The sequence below is a fragment of the Procambarus clarkii genome, chromosome 13 (assembly GCF_040958095.1).
Source record: "Procambarus clarkii isolate CNS0578487 chromosome 13, FALCON_Pclarkii_2.0, whole genome shotgun sequence".
NCBI classification, from domain to species: Eukaryota; Metazoa; Arthropoda; class Malacostraca; order Decapoda; family Cambaridae; genus Procambarus; species Procambarus clarkii.
In genome coordinates this window covers 18,303,230-18,328,759 of record NC_091162.1, presented here as the reverse complement: position 1 = coordinate 18,328,759, position 25,530 = coordinate 18,303,230, and the positions used below count along the sequence as shown (strand labels likewise).

Genomic DNA, 25,530 nt, shown 5'->3' with positions numbered 1-25,530 from the left:
AAGTTGTCAGCGAGGTCTGGGACAGTAAGTCAACAAAAACTACCTGGCGAACAACTGACACGGTGGGCATCCGGAAAGAACACAAGATATGAACATTTACTCTACTCAAAAATCGAGGATTAACTAGAGCATGGGAGGTCTTCCTTTAGTCGCAACCTGCAAGGATGGGCAGCAAAAATCATACACCTGTCCAACAGTTCTGCAAATGTGGGTATAAGAGTAGTAGACAGCTACTCATGAACCAGGAAACAACAGGAGGCTGTGGGAACCATGCCCAAACTAGACTAAGTAACAATGCACTTATCCCAAGCAATGCCATTCCATGCCCTTCACAAGTCCTTCAGACATCCATCCACTACCCTATCACTGGGGTCCACAATGAAAGGCCTGACAAGGATCAACGACACTGTTTTGCAGGGATCTCCTAATATCGGTAAAACTTTCCCCCACCGACATAAGACTGGCAGATAGAATGCAATTTCCATCCAAAAACAAAGATTTGCCAGCTAGCCAGGAAGTGGAAGGATCAGGTATTGCATCCAAGAAGAAACAGAGGAACCAAACCGAAGACAAAAAGGCCCAGTTTAAATATGAGATCTGCATTCATGACCCGGAACAACAGATATTGTATGGTCTGGACAGGAGAAAGGTGGTACTGACATAACATGTTAAGTTAAAGTTCTTCCATATGTAAGACAAAAACCAAACCCAGGAAGGAAAAAGAGATGACATCAAACCTAAACTGGAACGGAGGGTAATGCTTCAACTCAACCTGAATGAAGGTTCCAAACAGCCTGGCCCCCAAACCCTAAGAAGGTTCAAAAGGGAACTAGAAAGTCTCTGGCTAAACACTGCCTTTCAGGGTAAAAGGACTGTTCTTGGAAACCTGTCCTGCAACTACATTCTAACTTGAAACAATAGCCCAAGTCAAATAGACTTCCCAAAGTGCACTGACTCGCCAGGTGAAGGTAAGACAAGCTTCCGTAGGCAAAGAAGTGAAGAGCCAGCAAAAAAACCCAAGAATTAGGTCCACACCTCTGAAATCAACCTTAGGGAGATATGAAGACCCTAGAACTGCAGCTTAGACACTGCAAGCAAAGTAGGAAGCTGGGTAGCTGGCAACTACAAAGCACCCGAAGAGACAGAGATAGTAGCCAATAGAAAGAACAGAGACCATATTATATCCAAAACATTGAAGCTTGAGACAAGTCCCTAGGTGCCACCCGGGAAGTGAAGCAACTCATGAGGAGTCGCACCAGTGACAGAAAACATTTCCAGCTAGATAACTAAGTTTAGTTGCTGGCTCCTCTGACCCATTTTGGTGTAGAGACAGCCATCTGGTGATTAGGGTAGCAGAAAATTGCCTATTGTATTGCTAGCCGAGTAAAAATTTATGCTAAATTTCAGTTATAGTTTTGAGTGGGTTTAAGTACTGTAATGGCTATTCTTTTTTCTGATAGTGAGTTGGGCAAATTTGATTCACAACTGTCTCATTTTTTTGCCCAAACTACATGACCTGACACTTTGCAATGTTATTGGTTATTGTAGGTACACAAATCCTTAAAGCCTGGCAGGCAGAGCATGTCTCTGTGAATCTATATAAACCAAAGGAACAACTGAGGAGCCTTAGTTTGGGAAAGGCAAAATCAATAAATTAACCCACAACCAGAAATTAATATGTAACACACAGTATAGCATAAGCACTTCATTAAATAAATGAATACTGAGAAATTTAAATACTGTACAAAACTCTGAACTAAAGTAACATTAATTTTAACCAGTTTGTACATATTGTGGATACATGGTGGAATGAAAGTTCATGTAAACATAACTAACTTAATCCATAAAATAAATTAGGTACTGAAAACAGATAACATACGGTTTAAAAATTACCTTTCTAAATCTCTTGTAATTTTTAAGGCTATCAGAGCTCTGATTGTATGAGGGTGTAGGAACTGGTCGGTTATTTCGTCTCACAAGAGAAACCACTTCTAAGACCATTAAGGATTTCTCCAACATCCCACTGAGCTCAGCAACATCTCCAGGTTTCATCGTCAGTGGAGGAGGCATGCCAGTTTTAGCGGCTGTTTCTAAATCACTTGGACTTCGTTTAATGGAACAATCTTTCTGCAATGTCAAATGTCAAATGAAGAAAACAACTGTCATGGATCACTGTCTTGATGTAATAAAATAATAATAACAGTTTGCAAAACAGTTTGTTTCCATGACTGAGGTATTCTACTTATTACACTTTTAAAATTTAAAGTATATCATCACAATCATTCATCATACAGGCACTACAAGCATTGCTCTGTCTTACAATATACAGATTTTTATCTCTCTTTATGAATATTTTATTCCATACTTAATCTATTCTTCTGACACCATACATGTTTCTCGGCGTGTTAATGTCTGTGTTAATACTGCTTTATTGTTTATGTGTCGAGCTTATACAACACCAGTTTGACACAGGTGCATGAGGGTAGAAACTACCCAGCTACGTCATGCAGCACTCTGGTCACATCTACCTTTGCTTCCTCCGCTGTATCAGCCACTTGGTGCCCAACCACTTGGACTGCTTGGTACAGCGATGGCCTCACTTATTGTAGGTTGGTGTTCGATTTCCGATGGTCCAAGTGGTTGGGTGCTGTTCTTTCCCTCCATCCTATCCCAGATCCTTGTACTCATTTCCCTTCCAAGTGCTGCATCCTTCCCTCCGTCCCATCTAAGATCCTTGTCCTCGTATCCCTTCCAAGTGCTACATTGTCATACTGACTTAACACTTTCTCCTGATAATTACCTCATCTTACCTGTACCAGCCACTCCTCATCCAACTCACTAAAGTCTCAACTACACTTACACAAATTCCTTTTCATACATTACACATCTAAAGTATTTAAACTTATCAACAACTTCTACCACTTATCCATTCACACTAAAACACTGTGAATAAGGCTCTTAAACTAATCTATATAAATATCTTCAATTACTACATAAAAATTACAGCTACTTCAGTTAGTCGAAGTTACTTCAATTACTACAATCATATCCACTTAACATACACACATACAATCACCTCCTTTATGACCACATCCATATATTGTACATATGTACCCTATTTCCTCAACTATAAAGAATATTTATTTTTTGATAAACATTGCAAAGATGTGGGTGTGTGACTTTATACATTACCAGGGGTAAGCAAACATCACAAAAATTCCTTACACCATTAACTCTACCACTGACTTTAAAAATGTTCAATAATTAACCAACTACACTATCTTAAATTTAATTAGTGAGTTACTGCTGCTATTTCTACTATGTATATCTTTTATTTGCAATAAAATATGATTGCATAAATCCAGTGTAAATTTTCATGAGGAAGTTGGAGTGGTGTTGATACAGAGCACAGCGTGCCCGGGGTGTGTGGCTGGTGACCTTGATACCCCCCCCCCCACTATGATACTATGTTTTCCATTCCTTTGTTTAGAAAATTAATTTTGTAAAGGGACATGAAGCCTGTGTATATATGTAAGCTTTATGGCCTGAATCGAGGTCCCTCCAAGGTAAAAAATACCAACCCCTCCCCAGGATACAACTCCACAGTAGTTGCCTAACTCCTGGGTGAACAATACATTAGGTGAAAGGAAACGTGCCTAACCATTTCCGTCCCGCCCAGGAATCAAACCCGGGATAACAGATGGTGAATTGAGAACGAGGCCAACTGTATTACAAGACCCTTTATGAGACCCTATGCTACTGGTGTGGGAAAACCTCTTGGATGATTAACTTGACCATTATTGTTTATTATCTCTAATATAAATAGATTTTTATTTGATAATTTAAAAAAGTGTATAGATCTCTGTACAAAATAAATAAATAAATAAATATATACTGTACTGTATATATATACAGTATACAAAAGGAACAATTATAATGATAATACCAAACTTGGGAATACAAACACAGGGAGAGAAAAGTAATTGACAGGATGAGGAAGGGTAAGACGGGGAAGAAGAGGAAGAAGAGATAGGAGAGGGAGTGAAGGAAGAGGGAAGCAAAGGAGAATTATAGGAGAAAAAGGGGATACTTTTTTTTTTTAACAAGGTAGGGTACAGGAGGGGACAACTTCTAACTCTTGTTAACAGGCTTAAAACTCTCCCCCTTACAATTGGTTTAAAACCAAGTCTCTAATTGCTGAAGGGATGAACAGGAGTAAACAGTTAGGATTGGTGACCTGTCAACCTTCCGTGTCAATGGCTTGAGTGAGGCTGAAAATGCTTGGGAGGTGTGGTGCGAGAGTGCTACCACTGTACTACAGGAACATTCTCAGTGTTCAGTTTATTCAAGTAAATCTAATATTTTAAAAACATTTGAAAATGTAGGATTTTGTTATTATTAGACAGCATTACTCTAAGTAAATTCTTACTATACATTGTAACTGTATCAAGATAACAATTGTAATTCACACAGCAATTCTATGTGAATGATCCAATAAAATTTGCCAATCCAAAATTATAGGTTAATTATATTTTGCTGCAGGAGTATACATATATGTAAATTATATTTATACATGCTTAACACTGAAACATAAAACCTGAGTAAAGTACTTACCTTTGATATAAAATTGCTAGTATTTGTTATAATCACATTTTGTTGACCCTGCTGTACATTGGCCTCAGAAGGATTGTTAACTAAGGATGTGGTTGCCTTCTCTGACTCTATCCGACTGCTAACAGGAGGCACTTGTGTATCTTCGGCCATCTTTTCAAGTTGCCGTCTCCTGCGCTCTGACCGAGAGGATGCTGGTAAGGCAAAGAGTTCTGCATCTGGAACAGGTTCTCTAGTACTCTTACTTATACCTGTAACAGATGCTGCTGCAGGGCTCTGAAATTAACAAAACTACTGTTGTCTTTTTCACAAGGTGTTTAGCAATACATCTAAAGACAAACCAGCGTTGAATGTAATGAAACGCCATTTTTTGGAAGTCCTGGAGACTTCCCGGAGCTTACCAAGCTGACATGTATGTATTAGACTGTGGCATCAGTCACTTCGATGTAGTTCTAGCCTACTGGGGACCACGAGCCAGAAACTGGCCCCTCTCAGAAAGGCACGAGGAGCAATAGCCTATAGAAACCCCAATGTGGTTGGAAGCATTCTTTGTCTGCAATCTACCGGGTTAGGCACCCAGAAAGGTAGGCGTCTCAAACAAGCTACACCTGGTTAAAAATTGTGACCGAAACCAAACTAGCAAGCAGAACTCCCCAAACTGAAAACAAGCATATCATCATCATTGCCGCTGTGCTACTGTCTGCACAGCTCCTCCCAACCCGGGAGGGAATGAAGGAGCCCCAGACCACCACCCCCCCGTGCCAGCTATCTAACCCCAGTTCAGAGGCTAAATGTAAAAAATATGAAAATTGCAGACGTGAGGGAGAGAGGGTTGCTGGGGGAGCCTCCGGGACTCACCCAGAAAATGGCGTTTCATTACATTCAATGCTGGTTTTCTGCGGAGTCCCTCTGGCTTCCCGGAGCTACCTAACCAAAGATAAGAAAAAGAGGGACTTACCCGGGAGGCGGTCGCCACTTGCTCCTCAAATCGAAGTCGAGACAACTGGCTGCAACCTGCGACCCAAGGCTACAAATGCCCGAGTAGGGACAGGAACATTAACAAGGTACTGTGCGACCAGGACCCTGTTCGATCGCCAAAAGCCCCGTGCCCAGTTACCAAAAATGTAACCAGAATGTCAGCCCATGTTACCAAACACAGCGGCCAAAGCTGCGAACTTACGAACGTCGTGGGCACAGGGATAGACTGCAGGCTGGCTGGACCGAATAACCCTGCAAACGACCTGGGAGACCCCATGCACTGAAACAGGGAAGAAGGGAAACCAGGTCCACCCAAAGCGTGTCCCCAGCTACCAAGGCCGTGGCACGCATGTAACGGCGAAGAGCCACAACCAAACATAATACTGTACGTGATGCACTCCCAGCCGAACCAACCAAGCACCAGTAACCCAAAAACCCCTCTGGAAAGCAGCAGTCACATTCTTCACCAGAAAAGGAGACAGCTGCAAACAAACCAACCACCAAGACCAAAAGACCAGAAACCCCTGCACCGTAGGTGAGCATGAAGCTCCCTGACTTGACCCTCAGATGCCAATGCCAACAAAAAAAGAGCCTTAGAAAAACAATCCTGAATTAAAGGGGCCACCACAAACCGAGGACTCAGAAGTAGGGACTCGGAAGACATATCCATAGCAGCACGGAGCCCCAATGAAGCCAACATAATATTTATAAAATATAAAATATAATATAAAATTTATAAAACATTTATGATCAGATTCAATGAACTAAAAGAATGTTTATAATGGGAAAAGAAGTTTGCCAAGGCAAATAAGATTGATATGGGAAGATTGGGCTGCAGAATTTGACTATAAAACTATAAAGACAAAAATGGACATAATAATGACAATAATTTTATAAAACATTTGACTACTGTTTTACTGTAGGCTAATGACAAAGAGAGATAAAACCAAAGATTATTATAAATAGTAGTAGATAAACATGTGAACTGTCTCCAATATTTTATTACAGATAGTGGCTGGAAAATTCACAAATAGTATAAAGCCATGAGAAGACCAGCACCTTTATTACACATACTTTATAATCAGCAATTACGTTTATGTGGACAACATGGCAGTCATATTAAATAATAAATTAAAGGTAAATTGTCATACCTGACAATTTTCTCTCCTCCGTCTTCTTGCACTGGATGTTGGAAGGGAGAAAAGGTCTTCGTCGTTTGCCAGTTCCTGCTTCACACTGTGTATGGGAGTTTTTGCTCTTTGCTCTACATGACCTGACATGCCGACATCACCACTAGATCTCTCTGTCTTGACAAAGTCACTGTTATCATTACCCATTCTCCTTTTTTTACCCCCATGAAACGGAAAGTTATTTTCATTTTTAATAGGGCCTATTTCCTGACCCGCTCTTCTTTTCACCCGCTGGCAATCCGTGACATCAAATAAACTTTCATTTGCATCAACACTGGGAAGCTCTTCTTTAACAGGAGCAAAGGATTGGGTTGACACTTCATGATGATTCTGAGTCTCTGCAGTTAAGCTAGGAAGAGTGTAAGGTACAAATGGGACAGATTTCACACCTGCATGATCATTGAGTTTGTCTTGGCTTTCAATGGTGGTGGTGGTGGTGGTATTATTTAGTACACGACTCACAGCTGTCCTACCATTTGTGCCATTTTCGATACCGTGGTGTACAGAAGATGATGAGATAATAGGGGTTGAATTCACATTTTTCTGGGTGCTGAAATTGCGTGGCTCAAAACTTGAGACTAATTGAGAGTCTGACTGGGAGTCAATACCATCAATCTGTAAAGAACTAATTATTCTTAATAATAAATATTAAATAGAATGGTTATTTAAAAAAGCAAATTAGTTTTCAAAAATGAGGATGCATAATACATTTAGAGATAAATTTTAACATTAGACGAACTCCCCATAAATGCACCCATACATCACTGTGTCTGTGTATAATATACACAGCACATGCGTGTGGATGTGTACTAACCTAGTTGTGGTTGCGGGGGTTGAGCTCTGGCTCTTTGGTCCCGCCTCTCAACCGTCAATCAACAGGTGTACAGGTTCCTGGGCCTATTGGGCTCTATCATATCTACACTTGAAACTGTGTATGGAGTCAGCCTCCACCACATCACTTCCTAATGCATTCCATTTGTCAACCACTCTGACACTAAAAAAGTTCTTTCTAATATCTCTGTGGCTCATTTGGGCACTCAGTTTCCACCTGTGTCCCCTAGTGCGTGTGCCCCTTGTGTTAAACAGCCTGTCTTTATCAACCCTGTCGATTCCCTTGAGGATCTTGAATGTGGTGATCATGTCCCCCCTAACTCTTCTGTCTTCCAACGAAGTGAGGTTTAATTCCCGTAGTTTCTCCTCGTAGCTCATACCTCTCAGCTCGGGTACTAGTCTGGTGGCAAACCTTTGAACCTTTTCCATTTTAGTCTTATGCTCGACAAGATATGGACTCCATGCTGGTGCCGCTTACTCCAGGATTGGTCTGACATATTGTGTGCGTGCGTGCGTGCGTGCGTGCGTGCGTGTGTGTGTGTGTGTGTGTGTGTGTGTGTTTGTAGTTACCAAAGTGTAGTTACAAGATGAGAGCTACACTCGTTGTGTCCCATCCTCCCAGTACAGTGGTACCTCGGAATGCGATTGTCCCTGTATGCGAGGTTTTCGGAAGGCGAGGTGTATTTACTCCAAAAATTTGTCTCGGAAGGCGATGGTTACTTCGGGAGGCGAGTTTGGACGCGAGTTTGTTGATACGCGTACAGCCGACCTAGCGCGTTGTGGTTCGGCGATCGTCGCCCCTCCGCCCCTCAGTTTATTATTGTCTCGCGCTCAGTGACTACCCCCACATCAATTCTTCTCGCGGATTTTCAGTGTTTTGTTGGATTTTTGGTGATTTGTCTATACAATTTGTTATTATATATCTCACCATGGGTCCCAAGAAAGCCAGTGGTAAGGATAAAGGCCAGAAAGCTCATGTGAGGATGACAATAGAGGAGAAACAAGAGATCATTCGGAAGCATGAGAACGGTACACGTGTTGTTGAACTTTGTAGGCAGTACAACAAAGCCACATCAACAATATGCACTATACTTAAGAAGAAAAATAAGATTATGGGTGCTAAAGTGGCAAAAGGAGTAAGAACATTAACGGCACAAAGACCACAAATACTTGAAGAAGTGGAAAAGTTGTTATTAATTTGGATACACGACAAGGAGTTGAGGGGTGATAGTGTTTCGGAGGCCATTATTTGTGAGAAAGCCAGGGTGTTGCACGAAGACCTTCTAAAGAATACCCCTGCAACGAGTGATGCAGATAAGAAAGAGTTTAAGGCAAGCAGGGGCTGGTTTGAAAAATTTAGAAAGAGAAGTGGTATCCATAGTGTTACAAGGCATGGGGTTATGTGATGTGATTATGGAAGGGGACTCCCCTTCCAAACAGTAACTCCTCTCCTCCTCCCCCCTCCTCACCATCTTCCATACGCCTACAGCACTCGACAGCAAGGTAAGTAATAACTGGAACACAGTTTTGTAGGTTTATTTAGATGAATTAGGTAAATTAGGTATAAAAATTTAGTTTGATGTGGGGTTTTTGGGGTAGTCAGGAACGGATTAATTCATTTCCCTTTATTTCTTATGGGGAAATTAACTTCGGAATGCGAGTTTTCGGAAGGCGAGGCGTCTCCAGGAACGGATTAAACTCTTATTCTGAGGTATGCCTGTACTTTTTATCATGTAATGCTTTGAAATTTACTGATGGATTCGGCCTCCACCACTTTTTCATGTACCTTGTTCTAACTGTCTACCACTGTTTGCAAAAGTGAACTCTCATTTTTTTTAGCAGCTTTATTTCCTTAATTTGAACTTATGTCCTCTTTATTCTTGATGTTGCAGTTTCCCAAATTTCTTCTTTGTCAATTTTGTTAATTCCATATCATATCACATCTTTTTCTTCTATCATCTAGCTTTAGCATACTTAATGCCTCTAAGCTCTCCTTGTAGCTCTTGTTTTTCAGTTCCAGAAGCCAATTAGTTGCATATTTTTGCACTTTTTCTAGTTTAGTGATGTGCTTCTTGTATATGGGTACCACAAAACCGTTGCATATTCCAACTTTGGTCTCACAAAAGGTTGTGAATAATTTCTTTGATATTTCGCCATCCATATTTAAAAGTGATTCTTAATTCAAGCTGGAAAGCCTAGAATGCGCTCCTCGCACAATGTTTTTATGTGATCCTCAGAGACAATTTTTTTTGTTATCCAGAACCACCCCTAGATATTGTTCTTTATCAGAGTTCTTTAACGATTTTTCACATAATTTGTATGTTGTGTGTAGCCTACCTTCTCCTGTTCCACATTCCATAATGTGACATTTATTCATATTAAAATCCCTTTGCCAAGTTTCTCCATATACTGATATACTTATTTTGTAGGTCTTCTTGAAGGGCATGACAATCGTCTAAGTTTCTTAATTCTGTAGTAGTTTGGCATCATGCTTGTAAAAGACTTTTACCTAACAGCAAGTCTTTCCAATCAAATTCACTAAAGAACTTTCTAAGTTCCCCACAGTATCCTCTCCTGAAATCAGGTTTGTCAACTGCTTCCTTTTCCTCTTTCTCTTCTAGATTATAATGCATTGCATTCTTTATTTCCAAAAGGACATGGTCGCTTTTGTCCAAAGGAGGAAGGAAGGTACTGAATACCAAATATATCTTCTTCTTTCCTGGTGAATATCAAATACCATTGAAAGAACATCCCCTTACCTCATTCTCGTAGCTTGTTTAACGTGTTAAACAAGCACATGATGAATGGTACATGAATGTCTCCAGGATGAGGTTTACAAATCTACCAGTCCAAAAGTCCTTTATTCTGGCCTCCCAGTCTATGGATTGCAAGTTGAAGTCACCGAGTACAACACAACAGTTATTGTGATTTCATTTTTACTGCTCTTACTATAATCTCACGATTGCTATGAGCCCTCTGATTTGTTGTCTAGCTCCTTCTTTGTCCATGTGGTGCATGCCAGTGGGCTGTAGGCATTTATGATTATCAGTTTGTCATCTGGATTACAAATCTCTAGTGCTATTATGTCAATTTCTCATGGGTTGGCAAATATTAATTTGTTTACCTTTAGGTGTTCTTTCACCAGTATGACAACGCCTCCACATTTCCTAATTTTTCTGTCCCATCTCCGTCTCACTATACCCCCTCGGGAATACGACCTAATTTAAAATATTAACTTCCAGTTTCGTCTCTGTTAGTGCAACAATCTCTGGCTTCTTGAGCTGTAATATATTGTTAACTCTAGTATTTTTTTACATCTGTGTTAGTATATACAATTTTCAGGAACATGTTCCCTCTTCCTTTGTTCTTTACCCCACTTTCTGTAGTGATTTTGGTGGTTTGCCTTTTGTACCAATTCAAAGACTTTCTTAGAAAAGAAAATCACCTTGTAGAAAAAAAGAATTGACCTCTTTTTTGTTACTGAACTCATTTAGGAGTTTTGATTCAACAAGGTTCAGTTCCAGCTTCTCTCTTTTTTTCCTCTGAAAGACCCCATCTTAATGACCATAATTTTCCCTCCTTTTTTTTTTTTTTTTTTTTTTTATGTTGGATTTCCTTGTCTAACTTATTGCATTCACTCTTGTTTAGTGATTAAGAGCATTAATTTCTTCAAAAGCTGTTTTCAGTACTTTATTTTACTTCCTCCAGGGCTTTGCTTTAAGCTTCCCAGTGATTCTCGTCTTTGCACAAATCCTTCATTTATCCCTCAAGACTTAATACTTTACTACTCAATTGGTTATTACCCTCTCAAATTCTAAGTTATTTCCACATGACAGTTTACAATAATCTCTAATTTTGCCAACTTATTGTGCAAACCACTCATACTAATACTGTCCCAATTAAAGCCACTGAAATCCAGCTCTGATGATGTTTTTTCGTCTTGCCGACAGCCATTTTGGATATCGTAGTCTGCAACTGTTTACTCATCCAGTTTTTTACTCACTCTTGCACATTTTCCTTTATCTTGGTTGTTTTTCAAATTCACTTCACATTAAAATCTCCAGAGACACCACTCTGGGTCATCAACCTGTTCTGCAATACTGTACTTAAGACATTTGAATTATCCTGGCACTCCTCTGATGCAGGTGTCTGCTGCTGCTGCTGAGAGTAGTGTGGTGGTGGGCAGGTGGGTGGGTGTGTGTGAATGAGTGACCATTTGTACGAGTGGACGACTGACCATTCTGTGTGAATGACAGTTATATAATGTGCATGATATACAGTATATCCATTTACCCAATATGTGGAATATATCTTATAAAAAGAGCTAAGAGACCCCCACTGCCCCCCCCCCCAAAAAAAAAAACATACATTACCTGTGATTCCATAGGTTGTGTAGGATCTGGAGTACCCAAGTGTCTCTCGTCTGTGATGAGTTTATTACTGCGTTTTGGTAAAGGTGCAGTTTCTTGATCACACTGTGGTCTTTGCCTGAATAGCAAATATAAAAAAGAATACAGAAGATGCAGAAACATTTTCACAATCCTCCCTTTTCCACTATTACATAAATACATACACACACACATTTATATATATGAAGGCAATCAGCATGAGTGAAGTACTGTACTATGGAGGCATAATTCTATTAAGTGTAGTAGCCAAAAGAGTGATGGCAAGAGCAGAGAAAGTAACTGAGAATGTAGTCAATGATGATAACAAGGAAGCTTGTTTAGTTAAGAGAAGGTTGTTTGAATGGGTACTTGAATATCATATATGTACCATATGATGAAATAAACACAGGGTTTCTGAAGAGCATTGAGAACATGTAGATTTGGTGGAATGATGTTAGATTCTGTAAAACCCTTTTATGCAGTAGAGAATGCGAGAGAGCTAATTGTTTGACATTAACAGAATTCCGGGTTAGGTCAGTAATTCGACCTTGGAGGGGGGGGGGGGGGGGGGGGAGACCTCGATATAAGCCTAACGTATATGAGTATGTATGTATGTATGTATGTATGTATGTATGGGGACATGAGGCAGCTAAAGCTAAGAATACTAAGGAAGACTGAATTTAGTACATAAATAAATAAAATTAATCATATTTGATGAATGCTGATGATGTAATTCTTCAAGCAGAAAATTGTAGAGATATTGGCAATGTTCATTACTTGAAAATTTTGCTATTGTATGTTGAGAAATGGATACATTATTCCCGAGGAAGAGTGACAGCTGTAAAGGAATTGCCAAGATATTTAAAATGACAATTGTCTATTCACCGTATCTTATACAATACACAGCATCAGGAATAAATACGCACCACTAATTCTCAAGCAACTTATTCACAGCAGCACCCGACCTCTTCATGAGACTATTTGTACAGTGCTCTGCGAATTATCATGTGCAAACAAAGGTCACTTTTTTTTTATACAAAAGTGGCCACCTAACTGTTTTTACACATGCCTTGTGTTATTCAAATTCAATCCCCGCTTCCTAACACTCACACCATCTCTACCCATTTTAAGTCTTCCTAACCTCCTACCCACATATTCACATGAAAACTTTCGATCATCATCTATTCATTCAATGTGACCTAACCACAGTCATTTATTTTTCTTATTCTTGCAATGTATTGGCTCCATTCTCATGACTTCTTCATTCCTTACTCTATCCACTGTAACACAACACATGATTCACTAATTTTAATTTTTCTTCTACTCTAATTCTTGAGTTTTAACATTCATGCCATCCAGTCATGGAGGTCATCACTATCACTCTTTCTTGAAGACTTCTGCCTGTATTTCTTCTTAATCAGTGCTTTGAATGCACCAGTTACTTTCCTGTTACTACTACTCACTCTACCCCCAACTTTGTTTCTCACATTTACCTTTTGTTAATTACACATCCCAGGTATTAAATTGATTACCAGCATCTAGCATTCTCCAGTCACACAATGAATTCCTTTCTCTCTACTCCACCATAACTTTACTCATGTCCACATTTACTCAAAGCTGCCACCTTCTCTCATCTGAATCAAGTGAACAAGAGACTGAGAGTGAGAGAAAAAAGAAAACTTGGAATCTGAAGCAGGTGAAGAGAAGTCAGAGAAATGGTTGATCAATTTCAATACCTGGGAGGTCTGTAACAAATGAGGGATTTGTGCAGCCAAAGTTGAGAGTAAGTTAGGGAAGGAAAGTGGCTGGTGTAATGACAGTCTTGGCTAAAATGAAAAACTTTTTAAAGGAGATGCAACTAGATTTATTGAAGAGATTGTATTCATAAATATACAGGCATTTTATATTTAGAATTGTTAAATGCAAGCATCAAATTACAATTGTGCTATATGAAGGCGTGGTAGTGCCTACCATTATAAATGGACAGTGATACAACATTGTATCATGAGTATGAAAAATCCAGCTAAAGCTGTTAAAATAAATAATTTGAGATGCATTTGTAATGTTAGGGATATAGATGAAAGAATGAAAAGGTCATGGCAAGTTCTGGAGTTACAAAAATCAATATTTTGTAATCTTAAGGAAAAATTAATGTGAGTAGTTTAGTGTATAGAAACAAAATTTAAAGGTAATAAAGAAAGGCTAATATGCCTGACAACACTGCAAGTGCTTCAAAAAACAGGAATTAGGTGAGAATAGTGAACAAAGTGTCAGAATACTGCTAAATTAATTAAATTTAAGAGCAAACCTCTGACATTTTTTAAATAAATCACAGGCCTAACTAAATAACTTTAGATCTGGATCTATGGAGTATTGGGGAGATGCTTTGAATGTTTTACTATAGTGTGATGATGCTGATCCTGTGTGATGCTGCATCATGATGACATGTTTAATTAAGATTCTACAAATAAATGTGCACACAGCATTGTGTCCTGGGCTCAAGTAACTGTCATGTTATAGTATCCAGAACTACCCAAGACCGTGCTAGATAATAATGTGTTTACTGTAGTTTGTTAAAAAAGAACTCTTACCTTTTCTTGACACTGTTCAAAATGCTATCTTTACCCTCACTGCCAGTTATGCCTGTCAGCGACTGGTCTATTGTAGGTAGCATGGCTGTACTGGTATTGAAAAATGTTGACATGTTACTGGGTGCGAGTGAAGGATTGGTGGTAGGTGCTGTGGAAGGAGTTCGTTTGGAAGTTGATGACTGACCAGTCTCAGCCACCACCCGAGTGCCTGTCAAACTCAACGCGTTCTCCTCTGTGTCCTGTGTCTCCGATGCATATATCTTTAAACCCTGGCAAAAAAAAAAAAAACATGCAAAATAATTTAATGTGTTGAATGTAATGAAATGCCCTTTCGTGGTGGGTTTCCAGAAGCTCCCTTAGTATGGCTCCAACATCACCGAGCTTTAGCTAAATACACCAGGCCTGCGAGATCCATTCTTGTCTACCGGAAGACAGAACCAGAACCTGTCCCACTCTACGAGGTGAGGGGGAGCAGGGGATCAAAAATGAGTGACCAAAATCTGACAAAAACCACACCAGGAACAGACAGTTTTGGGTTTTGGGCTAATCTCTAATCCTCAAGCTCCCTTCACTTCATAGAGTGTGCCAGATTTTGGTCCTGGCTTACCACTGGCAAAGACGAGTCTCAGAGGTTTGGTGTGATTAACTAAAGGCAAGGTAGTGGTTCTTCAACAAAAATTATAAAATCATAAATTATACACAGATTTTTTTCCAATAATATTCTAGAACCTTTATTTCCAAACATTTTAACATCAAAGTAATAGCAAAAACCTTTCACATAGCTTTGCAAGTACAATTTAACGATACATTTATGGACCAGCATTCAGCAAGTAGCACTAACTAAGGGGTGGGATTAGTTTGGACCATGAGAATCTTTGCAGGCTACAATATGAGTACTTAAGTAACTTGCATGGCTAAAATTATAGTACTACTACTACTACTACTACATTTTTCAAAGAGGTCAATTGGTACAGGTTACTTAGTACAGTAATTTGTTCTTTATGAATGGAAAGTGTGGATTTCCTGCTCACTAAGAAGAGTAAATTATTAATTATAATAATCAACAATATCATCATTATCAAAACTAACATTTTCCCACCAGATTATAATACAAAAGTATAACAAAGTTTCCTACATTAACTCACCTCGGTCATCTGTGACGCTGACGACCCAATGCGCCGAAGGATACTAGAAACCTTGAAGGCTGGATTGCAATGGCCACTAGTGTCAATGTATAGAATAGCTAAGCCAATGTCTGCCTCAGGTATGGCACGCAATCCATTATCATTTAGAATTTCTGAAAAGAATAATTAAAAGAAAGTAGTTACGCTTTAAACCATATGTGAAGTGTAGCTAATTGAACATTTAAAGTATTGATAGGAATATTGTGGTTTTATGGAATATAGTCATGTTAATAGCATATTATTAGGCTTTGAGTGAATGTGAAAACCTACTTTTTTCAATAGGGACAATTGGAGGCTTAATAAAGCAAGATCTATTCTGGTTCCCTTGCATTTGAAATTATCATAACAATCAGGGTAGGTTGAAGTTCTGCACCAAGCCAAATGGAAACAGTTCAGATCTCCCTGTTCAGTCATACTGGGTCTAGAGGCACTAAAGAAAAACTCATTCCAATTCAGTAATCTCAGAAAATAACACTCAACACTTCCCAGCCATATTTTACATCGCAGGGACTGCCAAGTAACTCGCCAGATTAGACTGCAACAGATCCGTGATGGAAATAGCCAATTCAACTAGCTCCAAAGCCGGCAAAGAAAGGTCATGCTCCAGAGACAGTCCTGCCACCCCACCCATCAACAAATATCCCGGAACAAGAGGCTGGGGGAAAAGCAGCCTGGCACACAATACCAGCTGGGCCAGAAGAGGAATGAGAAGGGGAGCAAACTTGGAACAGGTGTGCATCACTAAGTGTTCCATCTCATCGAAAAAACAGCATGGGCTGAACAAATCCACAAGGGCCGTGACGGCGATTTGAACCTGCGTCCGTATGTAATGATGTAAGGGCAAAGCGGGAGAATGGCCTATTGACATAGCTCGAGTGCAGGGGGGAGTTGTGTAAAACCCTGGTTTGTGCCTCGGAGAGGCTGCGGAATCCAGTAAGTTCAATAGAACTTCAGTTTCAACTCTTTTAACCCTGTCGTAGCTCAGTTGATTAAGGCAGTGTCTGGGATGCTCCCGGACGCAGGTTCAAATCTTCGTCACGGCCCTTGTGGATTTGTTCATTTGATGCATCACGTTAGTGTGATTTCTGTGTGTAACAGCATGGGCTCTAACCCCAGGGCATTCAAGCCAGTTCGGTATCACAAACAAAGCAACAGCTGCCTGATAAGCCACATGCTGAGAAAGGGGCATAGCTTAAGTAGATGTCCAGCAACGATACATGTCCGAAGCCATGAGATGGAAACACTCTTCCACCCAACAGGCCAAGCAAACACCTAACCCAGCAAAAAAAAAAAAAAACAAAAAAAAAAAAAAAAAACACACACACACAGTCTGCCCTAACCTCTGAGCCTTGCAGAGGAATCAAAGACCCATGCACTACCCAAAAGTAGATGCCTGCTCCTATCAAGGACAGGAGATCTCCTCCTACCCTTGATAGGAGGTGATCTTGAAAAAACAGACAAATGAGCCCCCCCCCCCCCCCCCCAGAAAAATAACTGACCAGGTAAGGGCAACACCTAGGGAAAGGCATATTAAATAAATGTAGCTTGAGGTGAACCATTGACTGAATATCCACACAACAGTGAGGTAGGTAAAGAATATGCAAGACAGCCGTCACTTATCTAAGAAACTGAAACTAAGAAGGATGTTGTGTGGACAAGATAAAGATGGGCATGTTCAGGTGACAGCACCAGGAGCATGACTGACTGGTGTCACCAGCTGGTCCCAAGCTGCCAGGGGTCACCAGCTGGTCCCAAGCTGCCAGGGGTCACCAGCTGGTCCCAAGCTGCCAGGGGTCACCAGCTGGTCCCAAGCTGCCAGGGGTCACCAGCTGGTCCCAAGCTGCCAGGAGCCACCATCTGGTGACCAGCAGGTGTAGCTAGCAATGGCAATGAGCTAACTACTATGGTCCTGGGTTAATAATATTTTCCTTGCAATTGTGTTTTGGAACACTGTACCTTTTGGTGGCATTTCCTCTTGGTCTGGGTTCATCTAGTATTCCCAGACTCCCTATGCCTTTATAGAGAGGACAGATTTAGTTTGTGGTCTGAAACAGGATGTAATGACTCGCAAGGGCCTGTTGAGACGTGATAAATGAAGTGCTACCCAGGTAGATAGCTCCAGGGAGCCACAGAGGATACCTCCCAGAAACTCGTATATCAACCCTTATTTTGGCATAGCGGTGGTCAATAAACATTCTGCCATTTGTCAGCATTGCATTGGAATAGGAGCCAGGTCCAGACACAAAATATTATATTATTTATTTTCCAAACAAAATTATTCAAAAGGAAGAAACCAGTATGCAAAAGTAAAAAGAAGACCAAAATAAATAAATAAATAAATAAATAATGAAGATCTTTATTTTGGCTTAGACGGTGATGACGGGAGACCAGGAGCTGAAGGAAGTTTGATTCAAAATTATTTTGTGACCTGCCAAGACTGCTGGGAGATGTCATTGAGCTACTGTATTGCAACATTGGTATTCAAACAATGACACTGAACATAAATTGTAATATAATGATGACCACATTACACACACTAGCCAATCAGCACAGACCGACGACCATACTTTGAAGGTTATGTTAGTAACAAAATGTTATTGTACAGTGCTTCATATAATCAAAATATGAAACAGCAAAATATAGGTCTGGTCTTAATATTTTAATTAAATGACTTCAACTTAGATATTAGTGTGTATGCCAACAAATATCTGAGGTAACCTTACTTTCAGCAGTGTTGTAGAGGGTGTTATCATTAGCGCTCGACTTCTGCGTAACATTTTTCACCAAGCGATGGTTACCAGAGATCAACAATTTGTAATTTTTTTCATTAAGCTTCTCTGAACTGCCACCTGCAGATAAGAAATGTAAATAAATATTATATTTGATGAGAACATAAATAAAAATTCCATTTAATATAAGAGAGCAGTACATACTTCTTTCTCAGATTTATCAGGCAAAGTTAATTCATACTTTGTGGCATATGTTCACTTTGAGAAAATAAAAGTGCTATCTTAGGTACAGTTAGCAATAATCACTACCCAAGGTACTATCACCAAATGAAAATAAGAATCGGAAACAAGAGTATAAAATTTCACCTTTCGGTGAAAAGTATGAAGTTCCCTTACACAACAGCCAGCAGTTAAGCCAACAAAATGGCCTCTTTAAAGAGGGACTCTCCTGCAGCAGACGATACCTGAAAACAAGGAGAGGACAAAAAGAACAACTTGACTTTCTATCTAGTGACCAGAAAGATTCCAGAGGAGGAGAATTTGGCTAGAGGTGAAAGAGCGCCCGAGACAACTTGAAAAGGGAGGCCGAAGTTACATCCACTCTAAAAGTAAGTAAGAGGGCTCCATCGTAAACGATGAGGTGACAATATTAGGCATTAAACAGCGATTCAAGAAGAACTAGGAAAAAGAGACACCACTGAAGATCATGATATGCTCAAGCCTCTCAGGTTCAATTATGTCAAAATGAGTTCAGAAGTCCCCTACCACACCATCACCAGGGGCACACCATAGGACTGATAGGAGGAATCCTGGCAATTCCCAAACCAGGGCAAATACTAAGACTGCCTGAAATGGCAGAACTACACTTGCCTGGGAAGCTTGCGACACAGAACCTCTACCGCATCCAGGAGTCTGAAAGCCCAACCATACAGCCACCTAAAAGCCAGAGCAGGAAACCCTAACTGAAACACTTGGTTAAAAAGTTGAAAAGTCGTACTCAAATTAACCAACACCTACACAACCACCCCGTCAGGAAAAAGGAGAGGAAAAACTAGGCTACAAACAACAGGTAAAAAGACCAAATGGACTCCTAGAGAGAATTCAACAAAGCAAACCAGCATGTCCGGTGAACTGCACGAGAAGTCTATCATTGATCTTACAGCAGCAGTGTAAACAACTTAGACACAGCCTCTGAAGCAGTAGTAGCAGACCACAAAGCAGTAACAGTGGGGTCCAATGAAAAGGATCCAAGACCATACCAAGTAATTGTCCAGTCTGCACTGAACACACACTCCACCAACCTGCCACATAACATGTGGTCCACCACAACACCCTTGCATACAACTTAGCAACTAGGACATGGAGCTGCCATAGCTTAGCATTTTAAAAGCACTACAATCACTTTCTGTGGTTGATTGTTCAATAAATCCCTGAACTATATGTTCAACAAATCTTTAACCCTGTCCATGGAGGACAGAAGAAAATGTATATATGCTAGTTAGCACTGTAAATGTGTGGCCACGTCTGTGGTAGAAAATAATAATAAAAAAAATCACAATGGCATGCAGTAAAGTAAGTGCGTGCACGGTAATACTTAATCGCCTTGAAAATAGAACCCCCAGTAAAACATAAAACACTGAGGTGCTATACAAAAAGAAAAAGAAAATCCCGCAAGAGGACAACGTACCCAGGCGGAACAGAGCTGGCCGCTATGATTGGTGAAAACAAGCTGTGCAGTAACCTGCCTATCTTTATAGTTCAGTGACTGTGTATAGAAACAAAATGTGCCACTTAGCAAAAACATGGGGTTGGGGAATATGATATGATGGAAACATATAAAGGAGATGAACCTAGGCCATTGTGGCCTGAAAACACAATTTTAGATTAGCAGAGGAGGATCAAGCTCATACTGCAATGCATGATTGGAACAAGTATCCATTCAGGATAAAAAATCCTCTAGGCCAAACACTAGTCACTACAAAGGATCAAAGAGCAACTAAGGACCCTACAGATTCTTGGGAACCTGTAGGATGAGAGTCAGCATCATCCTGAGAAGAATTTGAAATATGGAACACTAGGCCCCCAAGGACAACCAAAACAAATAGATGTGGAGAGGATAGAAAATCCTGCAGCCTATGTCAATAATTCAGACAGGGCAAACGTCCCATCTACCAGTGCCTGTAGATCCGTAGCCCTAAGTCATCACCACTAAGAGGGGGAACGAGCAAACCCTGCACAAAAGATCATTACCAACCTCTCCCCCAACAAAGAAATAAGATCTACAGGTTGTTCCGGCATATATTGCCGGAACAACCATGGCCATCTTCAAGAGAAAGCTAGATAATTTTCTTCAAGACGTGCTAGACCAAGCAGGCTGTGGTGCATAAGTGGGCCTGCAGGCCACTCCAAGCAACAGACTGTTGGACCAAGCTCTCACAAGTCAAACCTTGCCTCGGGCTGGGCTTGGGGAGTAGAAGAACTCCCAGAACCCAATCAAGCAGGTATCCCTCTCATCAAGTTGCGGGGGATACACTCGGCCTGTTGCCAAGATCCACAAGAGGCCACAAAAGACAGGATTAGGAGCCTCAATCTTATAATGTCGCTGACTGGTTAGCCGCTGACCGCAAAGATATCTCGGATAAAAAAAAAAGAGGTCCATCAATGACAAACATTGCACACCTGAGGATTCCTGCACTCAACAGTCAGAATGTCGTAGCAGCAAGAGTGACCACCAGTAGCCAAGTGCACTGATTTGTACCCTGGAAAAAGGCACATAGTAGTGTCAGGTCTAGTGGCAGAAGAAGCCGTGCCTAACCACCAATAACTGGGCCTGAAGTGGGCAAACTGACCACCTGTCAACAAATGTGAAGGTATGATGGGCACAGGGATCACATCTCGATGAAGCATACATCAACTCCTGATTTTAATAGTCACTCAATGAGGAAAGGCATAAGCCACCAAGGACAGTAATAAAGAACAGGTGCATAAGTAACCAACCTCACCCTCTGCCCAAATGTCAAAAGGACAGCTCAAAAGAAGTGTGAGCAGCAAGAGGCTAGAAAACAGCACTCCCATCAACATACCCAAAGAAAGGCAAAAGCTCATGCACTGCCCAGAGGGAGAAAGCTTAAAGAGAAGACAGCCAAAACCCCATAAGAAAGATAACCCTGCAAGATGCATAAGATAAGATAAAAGATATGAAAGATAAGATGCAAGGTCAACACAAGCCATCAACCAGAAAAGATAACCCTAGCTATAACAGTTACAGAAATTAGTGATAATTGTGTTTTGTTAAGAAATTATAACTATCAGGATTTGACATTTCACTAGTTATTACCTAAAACAAGAGAGATAAAACCTTGTTATTAACTAAAAGCTATTAGTTAGAAGAATTTTAGAGCATGAGGTATTGTTACTGTATTGTAATCACACAATGAATCTATAAAATAATAATTTACTCTAATATCACACAATAAATGGGTGGCTTATCAACACAATACCCCCGTCACAAATATTTTTATGCTGAACTCCGGATGGAATCCAGATTTTGCTTATAGGAACATCTGAACTTTGGATGGTTTCTAAACTGAATAAGATTTGGTAAAATCTATAACTCTTAGGTGGTGCCTGACTTTGGGTGCCTGGAGCATTAACCCTTAAAGTGCGCATCACGTCATATGACGTGCTGGACGTTGTTCCAGTAAACTGCGCATCACGTCATATGATGTGTTGGAGTACTACGCAAGATTTAAACAGCCCACGGATACACGGGGTTCACCACACCTTCATCAGGGCTCTTGTAAACAGACGCCATTTTAAAAAAAAATCGTGGGCCAAACTCCCGGGTGTTATTGGCCTCAGTATTGAGTGAGCAACCAAGCCTGACGCACGCAGCATGAGCTAACAGCACTGCTGTTCAGCCTGTGACCACAGCATCGCCTAAAAATGCCAAATTATACTTGTTCATGCTATTATGTAGCGATGATATTATTACAGAAGACCCCTGACTGTGATAAAACTGACCAGGGTTCTGATAATAGCAGGATTGTGGTGATATCTAGCGCTGTGCGCCATGGAAGGAGGTGTAATGCTGTGGGAGGGAGGGTGGTAGCGATGTCTTTTGACTGTGTGTGGCCACCTTTTATTGACTGCACTCACCATACCAGCTTAGTGGTTCGCTATGGTGAACACAAATGTAGATACTTATATATAACGTGCGTATAGAGGGTATAAACAGCAAGAGAAGGTTTGGAGCCGCCATTTTGGTGAGGGCGGTGGCGTCGTCTGCACGACGCCACCGTGCAGACTACGGTGTTGTTTACTGGTTACCACGATGGTCTTTGGGCACCATACCAGTTTATTTGTACAAGTATGATGAAAAAAACAGGTAGATATTTATATATAATGTGTGTATATAGCGTAATAACACCACACAGTATTGTTGAAGGAGAAATATTAGTGCGTCTGGCCTTGAGGGCGGCCGCCGATCAGCTGACTGTGTGAGTAGCCACATCTCTGTGCCTTTACTAACCATACAAGCTTAGATGTACAGTTATGGTGAACAAAACATGTAGATACTTATATATAACGTCTGTATATAAGATATATAGCGTAATAACACCACACAGTATTGTTGGAGGAGAAATATTAGTGCGTCTGGCCTTGAGGGCGGCCGCCGATCAGCTGACTGTGTGAGTAGCCACATCTCTGTGCCTTTACTCACCATACAAGCTTAGATGTACAGTTATGGTGAACAAAACATGTAGATACTTATATATAATGTCTGTATATAGTGAATTATAGCAAAAACATTATTCTGGGAGGAGAATGAGGGTGAGTCAGTTGACTGGAGGGAGGGCGGGAGTGGCTGGCTGGTACACGGCGGTCACTCCTCATTACTTTTTGACTCATAATAGCTACTTAGTGGTTCGTTATAGTGAACAAAACATGCAAATACTTATATATAACCTGTGCTTATAGTGTAATAACCGACAAAGTATTTGTTCACTGATTGATGAACATAATTGAATCAACAATATGCACACCATATTTTTGAGTACACCAACGATTCACTCATTTTATTATATAAATATATCAAACTACACACTATTGAATAATATTACAGCAAAAAAAGTATGAAAAATCAATCAGAGACATTGAAATAATTCGGTAATTATCTCTTTGTGGCAACTCTGGCCTGACAGCTTGCGAGCAACAGACCGCCTGGGACGCACGCTCAGTCAGCGCCTATAATTTGCCAGACTTCCCCGCCCTATAGCGGGCAATATATGCCACTTACGATTTTTTTATTATTTTTCCCGTGATCAGTGAACACAAATTAACAGGTTAGAAAGAAAAAATAATTTTTTTTTTTTTCAAAATGACATGCGCCTGTGGGGATGGCAGGATATTAAACCCCAAGCATGTTAAGGGTTAAACTGTATATCACAACAAACAAATATCACATGGAAAGCTTCCATAAAAATCTATATATAATTAACCTAATTAAAACTAGATATTGCTTACTAGGGGTACCTAATCCACATTAGAAGTCAATACATAAATCAGCCTACAGGTTAACAAACTGTACAATATACAAATAAGACAGTAATTACATCAGTAGCCCTTTGAAGCTTGATTCACCAGCTACAACCTTACTGTACCATCTGGCACTTCTCTCTGGCACTTGTACAACAGTGCCAACTCTTGAGCAGGACTTCCACAGTTACAGATATGAACACTTACCAATAGTAGTTATTGTTACTGTCTCTGCTACATCTTAATTGTAATAAGACATTTTTTGCCAGCTCTAATAACTTATGACGTAGATGCAGAAAATGTTGAATGGAAACACGCACCTGCTAAAGATATAGCCAACCCCATCCTCTTAAGCTGCTTTTCAGAATTAAATAAAAATGTTTGCCCACTCAACAATGACTTTCTCTTCTCATCAGGGGCAAAAGACACCTCTGTACTATTAACTGTCACCTCCTGAAAATGAATAAGAATCAATTATTCTTTCATCTCATGATGCGTGTACTTTAGAAGTTTGAATTCAGTTTCCAATGTGAAATTTAGATTTAGATTTGGAACAATACACCAAGTATGTATCAAGGTGCAGTTGACACCTTGACCATGTGTGCATTGTCAAGGTGCCAAATCACACATGACGTAGTAAATTACAGTCTTCCAAATAAACAAAGAGCTGTAACTACTGTGACATGGCACCGAGTACAAGTGATGTCTGAAAGAAATGTAGAGGGTAGTGTAGACAATGCTTTCTTAAAAATTATAAAATTTATGATGTAAACCAATACTAAAGCAGCATGCAATAATAAAATACACACACAAAATTAGAGTGCAGTAGTTGTGAACTTTATTCTGTTTGTGTGTTTCTGATATCCACTCCCAAGAATTTTTAATTTGCCAAAACCTGTAGCTGTCTCATTCCTTACTGTTCTTCTGGCCATTATCACTTCTTAAATTTCAGTCTAGCATTTACTGATGTTTAAATCTAATAACCATTTGTCTAACCACTCTTGCAGCTTATTTAGGTTCTGCAACATTTTGCAGTCCCCCCAGATGTTCCACTAATTAATATGCCTGGCAGTTTTCCCCGGTGCCTTGCAGGGATAGGTGGTCTGGGACACTTGTCTATAATTTAATGCCTCTAGTCTGACTGCCTTCTTAAAAATGGGTACAGTGCAAATCTGCTCAAATCGACTGATTCGTGTCAAATCCTGTCCATTACAATATGGGATTCACTGCACACAATGCCGACCTTTCCGAGTTGAGGGCCCATTGGTTGCTTCCGGAAATAGAGCAATTACAGTCCAAGGAGCCTACTTGTCGTAGGCTCTGATTACCTTTGGCACCAACATAATGGGTACCTTTGCCAATGGCCTTGTTTAAGAAGAGGAGAAAAGACAGTGGCGAGTCTATCTCAAGCAACCACAAAAAGGACCAGTTCCCTGTAATACAAGGGTGAGCAACACCCTTAACACCCCATGCAATCAATAACTGATAAC

At 40.3% G+C, this 25,530-nt stretch overlaps 1 protein-coding gene across 1 annotated transcript in view; it reads right to left on the bottom strand.

The window, feature by feature from the left end:
• The window catches only part of nbs (nibrin), a 42,903-nt gene that overhangs the window by 2,706 nt on the left and 14,667 nt on the right, over nucleotides 1-25,530 (bottom strand). Inside the window, exons 6-13 of the mRNA XM_045740723.2 lie at nucleotides 24,361-24,493; nucleotides 18,497-18,622; nucleotides 15,735-15,886; nucleotides 14,590-14,858; nucleotides 11,984-12,098; nucleotides 6,741-7,394; nucleotides 4,615-4,887; nucleotides 1,894-2,127 (exon numbers count right to left, since the gene is read on the bottom strand). Of these exons, the coding sequence (XP_045596679.2) occupies nucleotides 1,894-2,127; nucleotides 4,615-4,887; nucleotides 6,741-7,394; nucleotides 11,984-12,098; nucleotides 14,590-14,858; nucleotides 15,735-15,886; nucleotides 18,497-18,622; nucleotides 24,361-24,493 (1,956 nt within the window). The remainder of the gene's footprint in view (nucleotides 1-1,893; nucleotides 2,128-4,614; nucleotides 4,888-6,740; nucleotides 7,395-11,983; nucleotides 12,099-14,589; nucleotides 14,859-15,734; nucleotides 15,887-18,496; nucleotides 18,623-24,360; nucleotides 24,494-25,530) is intronic.